Source organism: Eurosta solidaginis, chromosome 5, assembly GCF_040869045.1.
Source record: "Eurosta solidaginis isolate ZX-2024a chromosome 5, ASM4086904v1, whole genome shotgun sequence".
In the NCBI taxonomy this organism is placed as follows: domain Eukaryota; kingdom Metazoa; phylum Arthropoda; class Insecta; order Diptera; family Tephritidae; genus Eurosta; species Eurosta solidaginis.
In genome coordinates, this window is record NC_090323.1 from 217850597 (window position 1) to 217868009 (window position 17413).

General features: G+C 33.2%; 1 protein-coding gene across 2 annotated transcripts in view; it reads left to right on the top strand.

The window, feature by feature from the left end:
- roq (roquin) overlaps positions 1-17178 on the top strand; it is a 62093-nt gene extending 44915 nt beyond the window's left edge. The window contains exons 4-5 of one of the 2 annotated variants that reach the window (XR_010953572.1): positions 909-1452; positions 5633-17178. Coding sequence is in view for 1 of the 2 variants with exons in the window: in XM_067788292.1 (XP_067644393.1) it covers positions 909-1184 (276 nt within the window). In the remaining variant the exon portion in view is untranslated. Of the gene's footprint in view, positions 1-908 lie in introns of both variants that reach the window. The other variant, XM_067788292.1, reaches the window with a different exon arrangement.
- Positions 17179-17413: the final 235 nt, after the last annotated feature.

The following is a 17413-nucleotide window of genomic DNA, read 5'->3' on the forward strand; positions in this document are numbered from 1 at the left end:
ATAAATTTTCCTAATATCTCGATCCATGCGCCACCTAGCGAATTTTTTTTGATCAAGTATTGAATTGTCACCGGGTTCTGACTTACTGCCCAAGTTTGAAGTCTCTAGCTTACCGGGAAGTTACGTAAAAATCGATCGCAAGATTCCCTGCGTTTTTTCAGTGATTTTCAGAGATTTTCGTTTATCTCGATTCGTCTGCCACCTGGCAGCATTTTGTTTTCCACGAATTGTAGTGCCATCGACTCGTATACTATGTGCTAAGTTTCAAGTCTCTGGATCACCGAAAAGCTAGTTAAAAGTCGATCGCAAAATTTCCATTTTAAAATTAATTTTCTGTATATCTCGATCCGTGCGCCACACAGCGGGTGGTTTTTCACTTGCGTTGTAATGTCTTCCAGATCTGGTCTATGTTCTAAGTATCAAGTGTCTAGGTCAACGGGAAGTTACCGAAAAGACTTTTCCGTGGGTCAAAAATTCGTATGGAAATGAGGGGACAAACATGAAAGGGAATTAATATAAAGGTAATAAAATGAATAATAAAATAGGAAAATACATATTTTCAAATAAATAATTTTCAAGTTTGGCTTACAGGCTTTCTTGTGATCTGGATATCGCGCTTAAATGTGAAAATTTTAAAATAAGTTCGGAACTATTTTCGATATAATTTACTGTATATTTAAAATTAATTTCGAAATAATGATCGGGTTATTTCTGGATTGCTGTCGAACCCTGGGAATAGTTTTTTATTTAATCGTCAATTCAGTAGGAAGCAAATGCCGATATTTAAATTCAAAAGCTCACTAATCCGAATAAGGATATACAATTTAAATAACTTTAAAAATCTATAAGGCTTGACCAGTCTAAATTGAGCCATATCAAAGATTTTTCATAAAATTTTTATATTTTAGACTTCATCGATGTGGAATACTAGTGGCCTAAAAACAATCGATACAAACTTCTGGAATGATGCATTAGCAGCCGCAACCACAAAATCCAAGGAGCTGCAAATTCAACTCCAACAACAACGACAGCAACAACAATATCGACAACAATTTGCTAACATAGGGCGAAATAGTGAAGAAAATACCATTGACAGTGGGCGAATGAGAGATATTGAGCAAGAGCTCTCCGAAATTGTTGATAAAAGTTGGTCAAATGCGGACGATAGTGGTATTAAATTATAATGGGTAAAGAGGGAGACAGAGCCAGTAGTTGCAGATAGTTTGGACGACAAAAACAATATGCAAAACAGTTTATTGCGCCAACACAAAACGGGGAAGGAGCAAAATTGATATGCAATAATACTGTATACATTATTAACTGTGATTAGAGGAAATTATTAATCATCAGTTGAATATTAGTACATAATTAATTGCTGAGCAACTTAATACTTACATATATACATACATTCACACATAACCATCAACAATTTATCACAATTTTTGAATCGAGGTAAGCTAAAATAGTGGAAAAGCTAAAACAACAAACAAAACAGAAAAAAAAAACCAATTTAAACATAAGATGCGAACTCTCACGAACATATGTATATATGTACACATGTACATACATATATACAAAAAAATACATTAGTAAAAGAAAGACACAAAAACAAATTAGTTGAGAGGTAAAGACAACCCACTCTTGCTGACGTCACTACATTGTAAATGTGTATTTCTTTTTTTTTAGTGAATTTCTTGCGTTGGAAACTTTCTGTGTTCTTGTATAGTTTAGCAAAGTACGTATGTAGATATGTAGATAGGAAATCAAGGAAAAAAACTGAACATTTCCCCCAAATCCCAAATTGTTGTAATGATAATTATTGGAATAAAAAACAAAACAATACAACATACCCTGTAGGAAATTGTATGAGCGGTTGTTAACAAAGCTAACTCTAAATTAACATTTAACTTTTCATTAGTGTGAAAGTCATGTAGAATTCGATTGATGTGTATTTTCTGAAATTTTTAGTTTCAGAAAATGAAATAGTACGCGGATAAATTTGAAAAAATTCTAACTTAACAAAGAAATTTGTACGCTTAAGAGCAAAGCCAGTTGATTGCCGCAAATAATGTTCATATGTCATGATATAATAATATAGGGTTGTCAATTTATTGAGATTGCAGTGTTAAATTTGAACTTAGTCACGCTTCCATTGTAAACAAAACTTACCAGGGTGGTTTTCCGTAATTCGATATCGATCAAGAACGAAGATAAAATAATCGTTTTCGCTTTCCGTAACACAAATTGTCGACGCGTCGTATCGAACGTTCGATACCAAATTAGGTGTCGAATTGCCTTTTAGGGAATGATTTTTTCTTCAGATATTAAGAAACAAACGCTTTTTATAAAAGAAAATATTTTGGTAGCTCCAAAAACTACCCTTTGAAATCTGCAAACGAAAGAGATAATACCAAAACACCGGAACTAAAATGGCATCATCGAGCGTTCGATATCGGCTTGAAGTATCGAATCAACGAGTGTCGACTATCGAATTACGGAAAGCCACCCCTGTACAACCAGAATGTTTTGAACTTATTCGAAAAAAAACGTTTATAAAACCTAAAATACAAAAAAAAATAGTATTTGACATTTTCAGTAAGTCTTGGTTTGAAATCAAAATCGGTGCAGACACAATTAAAATTAAATACATACATAAGTATTTTTTTTTTTAATAAAAAATGAGCAAAATGATCGTGGGATACCATGAAAACATCTTAAATTGGGAGCGATAGTAATAAGTTTCCACCAAACTCAAATTTCACAGTTGCCAGATTTTATCCATTGCTGAGAGTTATATTTAATAGCGCATGATATCGCTCGTTTCGTAGTAAAACGACAACAAATGATGATACCAGAGTATTACACACATAAAAAGTGAATGGCCGTCAAGGCGCAAGGTTAGGTTAGGTTTGGTGGCAGCTACCCTGATAGGGGAAGCTCACTTGGACAACATGAATGTCCGTTGTGATACCACATACAATAAAATAAAATAAAGTAACGGTGACGTAGATAAAGCTACTTAGATAATGTTAGGAATGATACCAATCTCAACCTTGGATAAATCCTCGGGAGATCCAAGTGAGTCGCGACCAAAGTACCTTCGCCTTGTTCTGGCAAAAGCTGGACAATCAAGCATAAAGTGATGTGATGATTCCACCTCATCATCCTCCATACAGCTGCAGCATGATGGAGTTTGCAGTATATTGAGACGTACCGCATGGATACCCATGGGACAGCGCCCTGTCAGAACCCCAATGACCATTGATAGGTGAGCCTTAGTGAACCCAATTATTTCAGCAGACTCCTGCCATCCACTTTCGCAAGGTTAACATCCTAGGATAACACGTAACTGTCAGCCCTAATGTCAATTTCGATTAAATCTGTATAAAAACTGAAAAGTTTGTTGCGGGTACTTCGATCTACCGTTGTTTGTTCAATTTGTTTCTCAAACCAGGCTGCATTTATCTAAAGCAACACTCATTGTCGTTGGGCGCTGATTGCAGATAGACCTGCTGTATTCAAAGTTTGTCTAACTCAACAAATAATTCAAAAAAAAAAAAACCCAAGCGAAGTGGAATGGCATAACCGAAGATGTTATTTTTGTCTTTGACTACTGCATACGACAGATTAAGCAATTTTAGAAATAATTAGTTTTTTCCATTTTCAACACTGATATTTGAAATTGTGCGTACAATAAATTCAAACTAATAAAACATTCAAACACGATTTAAAATTTGAAATAACGCTTCAGAAGTTGGCTTAATATTCATATCCCTAAACTCTTAACTAATATTAACAAATAGACGAAACCGCTAAAAATTAGGTTCAGAAGAAATGAAGGCATTAGTTTGAAAAAAAAAAAATAACTCGCCGCTAGGAACTCCTAAAGTATGGTGTTGAAGAAGCTGCGTGAGCCCAAAAAATATGGTTCGAAACTCAGAGGATGTATTTCGAAATATCGCAGATAATAATTTACAGCAGTGGTGGCTTAACCAACCGGTCACATTTCATAGCAAATATTGTCTATGCCTTGATATGTTTAGTTTTATAGTGTGTGTTGTGCAGGGGCGGATCCAGCACGATTTGGGAGAGGGTGGGGGCGACTAGGACGATCTTATACATTATACATACACAAAATCTAAAAATTTTAAAATTATATGTAATTAAAACAGACTTTTATAATTTTCATAAGTTCCAGATCAGAGCCATCGCCCCCCTGGATCCGCCACTGGTGTGGAGGTTATGAAGTGGCCGGTGAAAGCGCAATATATTCACACGTGAATTTGAACGCGTAATACATATATACACCATAGATTTACAGTATTAGGTGCTATGCACAGTATTTTATGGTTTTAGGCATTTTAATTTTTTTCATACTTATTATTTTCTTATTATTTTTTATACTTATATTTTATTTGAGTTTTTTCAGATAGCTAATTTTAATATGACTTAACTAAAGCCATTTATGAAAATAGCTGAGGAAGTAAGCGCATGCCAACATATAGGGACAAAATATTAAATAAAAAATACTAATTTAAAATTCTCTCTTAGTGTCGTTCAAGACGAATTAATATCACTTGATGGCATGCCATCAAATTACCTTGAATTCGCCGTGGTATCGCTCTAAAAATATCCAAGGCGAGTCCATACCAGGTGATGGCAAAGCGAGTTCAACCAATTCGCCGTGCAGAAGAATGTCAAGTCAAAAGAAAATTTTCGTTGATCCCAATTAACTGACATTTTGTAGTACAAGGCGTTGTATTGAAAATAATCAAGCAGAAGCAATCAGCTGTTGGGATAACAACGCCTGCTACTGAATTCGCCTTGAAAATATCTGGTAGGCAATATCGAATACGAAATGACTCGAAAACAATTTTCTATATCTGGTGGAGATCAAACTTTGAACGCCTAAGCGCAAGGTTTTGGTCAAAGCACATAACATGTTTAGCCACTTTATGATCTGCAAGCTGTAAGATAGCAAGTGGTGTATGCCAAGAAATAGGAAAATGTAACAATCGTATGGCAGCAGGTAGCAATGTGCTATCGGATCGTATCGAAATACGTGGCCCTATGACGAAACTTCCATTATAGTCGATCGCACTGTGTGAAAGCTGTTTACGATGGATTGCGTGATAGGGATGACTATGAATAACAGCAAATCTTAATACATTAAAGCAATTGAATTCATAAATATTTTAAAATTTGGTAATATTAAAATTATTCCTTTTTTCAATAAACTGCAAGTCGACTAATTCGCATACAGTTGCAAACACACTTTGCCATTGCCATGTAAAAGTAGTCTGTTTAAAGTAACATAAGGTAGGCGTGACGGGCAAAACTAGTTGAACATTAATAAAATTATATGTAGTTACATGAATTTCCAACAGGGTAGCAGGTAACTCATAAAATTTGGTATGCAAAAATTACACCTATTATGTAATTATTAATGAAATTTTTTTTTTAAATTGTTATACTGTCAACACCGATTACGAAACTGCTAGCGTTACTACCAACAAAAATTCTGATGACGTGATCAACTTAAAACTATATATATATATATATATATATATTTATATATTTTATAGACCTTTAAAAACAAACAAAAAACTCAAATAATGTAATATTTTTGTAGAATGCAATCACTAAATGCATGACGTCGCCGCTTTTATGCAGTCACACACACCTACAACCAATCTTCTACCCACACATCCATACATATATAAATACATAAATATACAACAAAATGCCCAACAGGTAGTAAACTAATAAAAATAAATAAAAAAATATTTATATAAATTTAACCCTTAGTAAGCGCATAAATAAAAACACACAAGCGGTCGCTTTGTATTTCGGTGTCCAAAAAATATCGTTGATATGTAAGAAAGCAATGAACATCTACATAAATTATTTATTGTTATTAAATTTAAGTTAAAAAATTAATAATTTTCCTGTAAAACTTAACTGGAACACTTGTTTTTTTTTTTTCAAATATAAATGGCCTTAAACAGCATCCGCATAATTGAGGGTTAATTAAGCAAACAAAAAATTCAGTGTTGCGCTATTTTACGTACTTCTGACTGATTCTAACAAGAAAAAAATATTTATCAGTCGTTTAAAAAGAAAAATAAATTATATATACATATTTACATACAAAACAGCGTCTTCGCTATAAAACAAAATTACTACCCGCTGGGCTCAACATTTACATACTACACACACATAAAACTATATAACATGTAATTATATATAAAAAAAAACTTAACATTTAAAATAATTAAATTTAAAATTATTATATACATGCATATATCTACTACATTGTATATTATATATATATTTCTTAAAGAAATTTAAATTACGCTATTGTGCGATGTAAGTTAATATCATGATGATGATGATATGCTGACATGATGATAATTGATTTTGATGAAATTGACGTTTTTTAATAATATAATTACTATTTTTTCTGATAACTAATTTATATAAACTAGAAAATTTATACGAAAAAAAAAATATACAGCAAAACGATAAATAAAATATATATACTATCTACTATGTAAACTAAACATATGTGCATATGTATGCTTGATAAATACATATTTGTATATGTATTTTAATACATATCGGCAACTAAGGCCGGGTTCGCGCCTAAACTTCAGTTAAAGTTCACTAGAGTTTAATCTTGCCACTCGTTCGATAAGATAAAATTTTGCTGGCACGGTTAAACTCTAGCCAACTTTAACTGGAGTTAAAACTCGCACAAAAAACCGGAGCCTAAGCTGATGAACGCCAAATCTCATAATTTGTTTCAAAAGTCTAGCATGGGTAACACAAACGTTGGTTTAGTAACGTTCGACAGGGTTAGACAGCAGTCAAATTACAATTTTTTTTTTAATATTTTTAGCTTTACAAATCGGAGTTAAATAAAACTGCAAAAGCAAGCATTGAGTTATTAGATGGAAAAAGGCCTTGAAGAAGTTAGAAATATAGTGAGATAAATTACAATTGAAAAAAAAAACTAATAACACTATGCGACAAAATCAACTTTTTTCTGGGTATTGGACCAAACCCACTTTTTTGTAGAGATTGAGGCTTAGGTAGACAAAGTACTATCTCCGTTTTTCGAAGTTAGCCCCTAAAATATAGATATCGGCTTTCGAATTTCGAAATTCTACATTTCAAAAATTTAATTTTTTTTGTGAACGCGTTCAGCAAATTAAAAAAGTAAAAACGTCGTGGTCCGCTCTTTCCCCTTATTTGTAGGGCTGAATTCTTTTTTTGAGAAATTTAGTATAACAGCTGTTATACGAGGTGAAAAGTCAGATAGTCCCATGATAGCGGCTACTACTTTCATGTCTGCACATACTCTCCACTGTAATTGCTCGAACTGTAATTTTTCAAAAAAAAAAAAAAAAGAATTCAGCCATTCAAATAAAAGAGAAAGGCGGACCACGACCACATTTTTACTTTTTTAATTTGCTGAACGCGTTGACAAAAAAAATAAAATTTCGAAATGTAGAATTTCGAACTTCGAAAGCCGATATCTACTTTTGGAGTCTAACTTCGAAAAACGGAGACAGTACTTTGTCTACTTAAGCCTCAATATCTACAAAAAAGTGGGTTTGGTCCAATACCCAGCCGGCTGTTGCACAGTCTAAGTAATGCCCAGGAAAGGTCAAAAAGAGGGTAACGGTCGCGACATTATAAATTTCATAAATTATGTGGAAATCATTTATCTACCGCACACTTTACAATTTTCTCACTAAACTCAGTTAAACCTTCTTACCATATCTAAATTTGAAATTATATCTATTGATACTGCAGTGAAAGAAAAAACAAAATATACAACAATTTTAACTATTTCTCAAACTTTCTACACTGAAACGCAAATCACAGCTGGAAAAATGTTTAGGTTACACTTGCTACTATTGTTAAGATAGTGCTTACAAAAAGTGTAACAATAAGATATTCTTATTGTTATAGCGATGGACACATCACGACGGTTTTGAGGAGTTTTTCGATGTTGATATTCCCTTGGCAGATATGGATCCGGTAAGTTCTGGTTACAATCAACATTAAGGTCCCACCACCTCGGGAACGATTTAATATCACCCCATTGAACCTTTTAGGCCAACCCACCCCGTTTGGGGTCACCAGAGCCTCGCCTGCCAAAGAAACAGAACCCTCCACGGGTTTGTGTGGTTGACAATTGTGTTGTAGAAACTATGAATTGCGCCCTTGAAATGCGTTACGGTATACTACCGCTTAGAGCTTACGATTTCTTCGCGAACACAAGCGAGATTTTCGAGACTCGAGACATCGAGAACTCGACTTCTCGCGAGATTCTCGTGTCTCGAAGTCCTCGTAAATCTCGCGAGCTTCTCGACATTCTTACTTAATCGCTGTATGGACAGTATACACTTGTTTTTTTTTTTTTACTTGTGACTTTTTTGTTGATTATATTGCTTCAATGACATTTAACTCAAAACATATTTATTATACATATAATTTTGTTCGCAATATTTTATTTTTCAACGAGATATCAAGAACACGGCTTCTCGCGAAATTCTCGAATCTCTTCTCGTAAGGCTCGCGAGATTCTCGAATTACTCGTAATACTCGCGATCTTCTCGACTTTCAATTCAGTCGCTGCATTGCCAATATTCTATACATTTGGGGTTTTTTTACTTGTGGTTTTGCGGACATTTTGGCTTGTGCTCCAGAAGAAATCGTAAGCTCTATATAACACAGCAATGAATCGATTAAGTTGAATGTCGAGAAGCTCGCGAGCCTTACGAGTAATTCGAGATTCGAGAATCTCGCGAGAAATCTCTTCTCGAACATGTTCGAGAAATCGTAAGCTCTACTACCGCTTGAATTCCGCAAGATGTCAGATTTCAACTTGCAGCGTCAGTCCTGCAGCATTACCCACATATTTTACCAAATTCCAAAATAAAAAGCACTCGGACTTTCGCGAATATATAATGGTTTTTTTGAAACAAATTCTGAGCTATGGTTTTTTTTCATACAGTTGTCGATATGCAATAGGAACTATTCAAATCGATGGTGTTTTTGTTCAAAGCCTTTTCTATATCCCTATATAAATTGTTTTTTTTTTATATAAAATTAGTCCTGTGCGATTCAAAAACAAAAAAAAAAAAAACTTGTAAAAATTCTATCGGTCGCTAGTTCGATGATTATGCTGATATCTGATACTAATTGTATTTTTGTAATTGTTATCTACTCGTACGCGCGTTAAAAAAATGATCCTATTTATTATTATAAATAAATATGTGTGTATGTGTATGTACTAGAAAAGGATAAACAATTTAGTAAACTATCTCAAATTACATACAGATGACATGAACGTTAGAAATATTTTTTTTTAGCATTTACATATAAAAATGTTAATGTAAAAGCTTGCATGTTATAATAACACTTTTGTAAAGTGTTCTTAAAGTAGCGCACATTGGTTATTATATACATATATTTCGAGAGAATTGATGTCACAATAAAATATCTTTTTCGACAATGGATAAAGATTTTGCAGCAATCAATTATTGAACCAATATACGCTAACTGGAAAATTATGCGACACTTAGAGGAATGAGGAATTCGCCTAACTTCAAATAATATTTGTTCTAATTTAGGTCTTTTTTTTAATTTTAATAATTTAGGCCCACTTGCAGAACGGCAGTTAGCTTTGTAACTCAGAGTTAACTTGACATGGGCTCATAAATTTGTGAAATTTTTTTTACTAAAAAATAACTTGCCGTTTGCAAGTGGGCCTTATCAATTAAAATCTACGAATTTAAAATATATTTACATATATACATTTTTGTCGCCTACCATATTTACAAGATCTTAACATCCACCATGTATGTTAGTATAAACATGGTAAAAGTTTAAATTTCGAAACAAAATAGAAATTTGCTGTGCAAAATTTTAATGGATTTTTAGTATACATTGATACTGGATTTCGTATGTATGGAAAATAATCAAGAAGAAGCAATCAGCTGTTGGGATAGCAACACCTGGTACTGAATTCGCCTTGATTGCTGTTTAAATGTTTTTGTTTTTGTATTCAATAATCGAATGTACCTAAATTTAAATTTTTTCTTGTCACACTTGTGCTGCTACAATCACAAACATTTTGTAGGCTGTCTTGTTTTGATTTCGAATTCAAAACTCATTGCGAGCATTTTTTATTAGCAATCATTGTGAATTCATACAAGTGGCGAATGATTGAAAAAAACGTTCACAATAGTAAACAGCCTGCATCACCTGTTAAATCACTGTTCGATCACTTAAATCATTTGCTCAATAGTGTTGTTCAAACAATTTTTAAGACGACTGTTACATCGCGTTATTTACATACTTTAAAATGTTTGCTTAACTGGCTCCTCATATTTTGTCTATTAACAACATTTTAAAAATTAATATTATTTGTAGTCTCATTTTCTGTGGATACATTTGAAACAAAAGTTGGTTTGAAACACAAACGTGAATTTATGGCACTTCAATTTCTTAGCCCGGGAGCAAAAAACAAAGCTTTCTTCCATTCTCTGGCCATTCGCGACAGCCGTTCTCCCTGTCAGGAATTATTTGACAGCTAGGTAAGCAAGAATAAAAACGAATAGAAAGATTTTTCACTTGTATGAATTCACAATGTTAGCAATCAAGGTGAATCCATACCAGATGGTGGCAAAGCGAATTCAACCAAAAGAATATCAAGTCAGAAGAAAATTTAATTGATTTCGATTAACTGCCATATAAAATTACAAGGCGCTGTATGGAAAATAATCAAAAAGAAAGAAGCAATCAGCTGTTGGAGTAACAACACCTGGTACTGAATTCGCCTTGATTAGCAATATCCCACGTACCAAGTTTCATCGCTTTATCCGTCTTTGGCACTCGCACTTTTTCGGTTTTTCGAAATTTTCGATATGGAAAAAGTGGGCGTGGTTATAGTCCGATTTCGATCATTTTAAATAGTGATCTGAGATGAGTGCCCAGGAACGTACATACCAAATTTATTTATTTATTTACCTCAAAATTTTTTCAAGTTATCTCGTTCACGGACAGACGGACATGGCTTTCGCCCAGATCATTTTGATATATAGAAGACTATATCTATCTCACAAAACAAAATTAAGATACTCTGTGAGCTCTGCTCAGCTGAGTATAAAAAGTAACAGCTATATACTTGCTGACTGAAATTAACATATCTCGACTTAAAAAACGGTTATTATGCGACCTTTTCAGTTGGGAGTCGTCCGGTAGCTCTGGTTTAAAACCAAAAAGTAGATACTTTTATGTTGCCAATTATAAATATTTGAAAACAGTTCGCAAAATCTTTCCATTGCTGATATATATATTTAGAGATTATTTACCTCTTTATTTAATTTTGTGGCAAAATTCTTCGAAATTTCCCACATATGACATACATAAATATAAAAACATACCTTTTAAAGTGACCATCATCTTTTTCAAACGTTCGTGTTTATGTGTATAAATAATTTTAATATTATATATTAATAGAAGAAAAAATCATGTGAAAATAATTAATTAATTAATTAATTGATTATATTTTAACTAGTAGTGTTATTACCTACGTTGAAAGCTGCACTCATACATACATATCGTTAGCTTAATGCACAAAGGCCCTAAACAACAAATTTAAAATTTTACAGTAGAAGCGAAAAACATTTTTTCACATTCATTACATGCATACATTGCTTTTTAAAAGTGGCTTGGTTCGAACACTTTCAAATTTTTCCTGTGTGTATCTTTTAATATGTCATACCGAGATGGTTGGTGCTTTTGTGAATTGTGAACGATATGTATGTATATTGAACATTGTTACTAAAGTTGCTGTTGATTTAAAATTTGTATTTTTGTTCTTCTTTTTTTTTTGTTTTTTCATTTATTCATTAACTAAATGATCATGGCGCAATAATATGGTTGGCTAATCTTATCAGCCGATTTTAATATTTTCATTTCACTGGTATAGGGATTGTCAAAAGGAGATGGCAACCGTAATATGTAACCAACACCGTGGTTGTAAATTTTTTATAAAAAAATAGTTTCACATCACTTTAAGTTAGTTTTTCAGTAAATGGATCCAATTTAACGCATTCTTTTCCCACAACACACAAGAATCGCAAAGTTTTATGTTTTCTCTCCATTCCATTCGCCTAACACCAACACGCAGATTTTGACAATCTAAGCAAAGCTATGTTGTTGCTGTAGAGATGAGCCAAACATATAGTTGAACCATGCCAATGATTCAATTACTAGAGGTTTGTGCTCTTATGACATCAGAGCTTTGACAGTTCCGAATTATAAAGAAGCAAAGAAAAAGGGGATCCCTTCAGGGAAAATTTTATAAAAGTTCCTTAAGTAGTATAACACTTTCAGGTCAATTGAAACTTTTCAAGTCAAATGAAATTTTTTTTCAAATTAAAGGGAACTTTTTGTATTATTTTTTACATTCAAATTAAACTTTTTTCCATTGAAATGAAACCATTTTTGTTTCATGCCTATGTATATTAAAGTAATCCCCAATATATTTATGCTTATCGTCTTTTATAATATTGCTATTTATTATTTTTTTTTCTGAGCCGTCAGTTCTTCCCTATTTACCTTATGGAAGTCAGACCCTGTCACCCAATGCCCAGTTGTTCAGTTTGAATTTAGGTTACAGTAAAGTTTAGCTTAGTTCTGTCCAGACTATTCCAATTAGAAAACAAAATTTCACTGGAAATTAAGGTCTGTATTTTATATCCATAGTTTCTGTGAGGACCGTCACAGTTCCTTCAACTTTTTAACAAACAAATAGCTTAACAATTTTGCTTACTTACAGACTGTTGTTGTTGTTTGTGCAGCGATAAAGATACTCCTGGAAGGTTTTGGGGAGTGTTATCGATGTTGATGGCTCTTTGCCGAATATAGATCCGGTACGTTGCGGTAACAAGCATCATTAAAGTACTAACCCGATCATTTCGGTAACGATTTAATATAACAACATCGCTGGTCGCCAGAGCCTCACCTGCTAAGTATGTTGGTTGGCAATTGGGTTGCGGAAGCTGTGAATCCTTAAATCCCAATTCCCAAAGTGAGCACAACGTCATCTAAAATATTTTTTGGAGCTCCGTATTGCTCGTCATTTTTGTACTTCTTATTCTTTATAGCACAAAAACCCGCCATTGTAATTTGTTTGGGAAAACGAAAATCCCCATGAGGTATGTACATTAGGGTAGGCCGATTTGTATGAACGAAGGTTACCCGATATCGCGCCATCGACTTTTCGATAGGATTTGGACTCAGGAAAAAAAGTTTCACTACGCATACCTAAAAAAAATAATTTTCGAGCCTGCGAAATTTCATTTTCTTGACTTTTTCGACTTTGATTTTTAAAGTTTTTTTCATGACCTACTAAAAAAATGTTCATATACATATATGTAGTACATTAGGGTGGTTACAAGGTATGTGGTGAATTTTAATTTTTGTTCTATCTTTCGGGGCACCCTCCTACAATATGCTAATAGATCAGAAAATGATTATTGCAAAGTTTCAGGCCAAACCGATAATGGTAAAAGGTGCCTCATTGAGGTCAAAGTTAGGAAAAACAGCGATTTTTCAGAAAAAATTTTAGTGTTTCGTCATTAAAGTGAAATCATATATGGCAGGAACTTGACACGTATACCATTGAATATTGTAATGTCCATAGACGCTTGCATGGAAATTAAAAATTAGGGATATCCACTATGACGTGATCTGATAAATGCTAAATACTGCTAAAAATAACCGTTCTTTAAAAATATTATTAAGATCAAAATCAATACAAATAAAATTACCTATCGAATGGTGTACGAGTCAAGTTCCTGGCATAAAAGGTTTCACTTTTACTGACGACACACAACAATTTTTTCTGAAAAATCGCTGTTTTTCCTAACTTTGACCTCAATGAGGCACGTGTTAACATTATCGGATTGGCTTGAAACTTTGTATGTATCATTTTCTATTCTATTTGCATATTTTATGGGGGTGCCCCAGCGGAAAATCTAAAATTGATTTCTTGTGGCCACCCTAGTAGTACATATCGACTTCTGAGTTGAACATCACCTCATATCGGCCTCTAGTTTGAATATTTTACCCAAGAACCCTCAGAGGATTCTTTTAAAAAACGCTCTACCACAATTTTTGTAAATTATAAATCTAATGCTCATTAGACCGGATCGCAAAAAAAATTGCAAAAGTGCACCCCTAAATATGAAGCTTATATTGAGAAGGTTTCGGAAAAAAATTTACATTTGTACAAACTGAATAGCATGTAATAAGAGCCAGGTTGATTAGTAGCTATAAATAACATTAAAATTGCTATAACTTTTTTGTTTATTAACTTAGGGAAATGGTTCAAAAGCAACAATGTGATGAATTTGGAAGTACTTTCGTTTGGTAAGACCAAAGGGATACATTAGGGGGTGAAACCCGTTTACCTGACCGAATAATTTTAAAACAACATCATAGTTCGAAGGGACATTAAGCAAATATGCAGATTTTCAAGACCAAAAAAATTACCTATCAATTCCAAAAAACTGATGTCAAATAATCAAGTTACAGAAAAAAAACAATTTCCGCTGTATTTCGAAGGATCAAAAAAAATTAAAAAAATGTTTTCGAAACCCTCTCAACATCAGCTTCAAATTTGAGTGGACTTTCACAACTTTTTTTTTTTTGTATGGGGCCAACCCGGTCTAATGCTCATATAAGGCGGGTTTAAAAATTTCTGAGACATACATTTTCTAAATAAAAGTTTTAAGTATGGTGTTTTTCGTTAGTTTGAGATGGGACATTTTTAAATCGCCAGTCGGGATAGGATGATATAACACAGCAGTCGATATATGAAGTTCCAGAGTACATGTTTAATATCACAATAATTATTGGTTGTAAAAGTAAGGTTCAAAACCTTGTTTCTTTTGTATTGAAAAAGGTTTTATTGGATTTGAAAAGTTTCATTTGAAATTTAATTTATTTTTTTTTCAAGAAATGGTAGAGTTATACTTCCTTTGTCTTTATTGACTTTATTAGAGCTTTAAATTCAGGCTTTGGCTTTGAAAAAAAGTTCAATGTACAGCTTAGGTGTGATCTTGCTACACAGATTTTGTTGGACGCAAAAAACAGAGCACAAAGTTGACATCTTTATAACAAATTGAATTTAAAACAAGTAAGGAAGTCTAAGTTCGGGTGAAACCGAACATTACATGCTCAGCTGAGAGCTTAGATGCGTTGGTTTCGTAGGGTTGCGTAAATGGTTTATAAGTGCTTTTTAATTCCATATCACATACGTTTGGGATATATCGACCAAATTGTAGACCAAGGGTGACGTTTTTTGGAACGATATTCCTCCATCCTTAGTCAAATAAGGGAAAATCACCATGTAGGAAAATGAACCTAGCGTAACCCTGGAATGTGTTTGTATGACATGGGTATCAAATGAAAGGTGTTAATGAGTATTTTAAAAGGCAGTGGGCCATAGTTCTATAGGTGGACGCCTTTTCGATCACTATGTTTCATCCATTTTTTCATACATATTTGGTATAGAATTATGGCATTTTTCATTTTTCGAAATTTTCGATATCGAAAAAGTGGGCGGGGCGTGGTCACAGTCGGATTTCTCCCAATTTTGATACCAAGATAAAGTGAGTTCAGATAAGTACGTGAACTAAGTTTAGTAAAGATATATCGATTTTTCCTCAAGTTATCGTGTTAACGGCCGAGCGGAGGGACAGACGGTCGATTGTGTATAAAAACTGGGCCTGGCTTTAACCGATTTCACCCATTTTCACAGAAAACAGTTATCGTCATAGAAGCTATGCCCTTACCAAATTTCACAAGGATGTGTAAATTTTTGTTCGACTTATGGCATTAAAAGTATTCTAGACAAATTAAATAAAAAGGGCGGAGCCACGCCCATTTTTAAATTTTCTTTTATTTTTATATTTTGTTGCACCTTATCATTACTGGAGTTGAATGTTGACATAATTTACTTATATACTGTAAAAATATTAAATTTTTTGTTAAAATTTTACGTTAAAAAATTTTTTTTTGTAAACAGTGGGCGTGCTCGTAATTCGATTTCTTAGGGAATGAATTATCGCACTTTTTCGGTTTTTCGAAATTTTCGACATCGAAAAAGTGGTCGTGGTTATAGTCCGATTTCGTTCATTTTAAATAGCGATCTGCCCAGGAACTTACATACCAAATTTCATTAAGATACCTCAAAATTTACTCAAGTTATCGTGTGAATGGACAGACGGACGGACGGGCATGGCTAAATGAATTTCTTTTTTCGCCCAGAGCATTTTGATATATAGAAGTCTATATCTCGACTAGTTCATGCCGTTACGAACAAAAATAATATACTCTGCGATCTCTGCTCAGCTGAGTATAATAATCTTGCAGCAAAAAAACTACAAGCATTCAGAATATACTTTTTAAACTACTTATGTTACTAGGTTGTATGCAGCAAAAGCGGCCCAAAGATTCTAAATATATGCAGCGATTCACAAAAATTTTAAATGGAAAGGAATGTTCATAAAGTTTTCTCCACACCAATTTATCAGTAGCTAATGCACTCTTCCTTGTTATCCTTAGACTTCATAAAATTTTATATGTGCAGCCCCATTTGTAGATCCTGGTGATCCTGGTATATTCAAAAAATTTACCATAAACTCAGAAGAATGATACCATGGAATAATGAAATTCGCAACTTAGCGGGCAACTGCAATTTTTTTACCTTCTAGTCAATTCGATTTGAAAACCGAATGGCTGCAACAGTCAAACATTTTGTCTACCACGCAAACCTCTTTTGTGATTGTAACATGAACATTAAAAAATAAGAAATAAATGACTACAATTTTTTTTGATTATTTTAACGAAAAAAAAAAAAACTTATTAAAATTTTATATATTATCATATAAATAAATCATACTGAGATTTTTGCTGTAATGCATTCTGCAAGTAGGCATAACAAAATTTATACTATAAAAGAAGAATGCACGAAATAATTTTTGTACCGTTTTTTTTTTATAGCATTTGTTAAAACTTATTTATAATTCAGATAAATGTATGCATACACGTGCATGGAGCTAAGCTCCAATAAAGCAAACAAAAAAATGTAGTTTTATTTGTGCCTTTTGAATGTTAGTACATTTCAGCCAACATCAGTAAGTATATGAATATACATACATACAAACATTAATACAAATTCCTTGTACTTTTTTTTTTGTAATTGGAGGGACTAATGTCAAAATTGTACTGCGCCGGAAGTTAAAATGTCAAATCGTATTAAAAAAAGTAGCAATCAGCTGATTTCCGGCCGTCACCTGTTTGGTTCCGTCATGAATGGTTT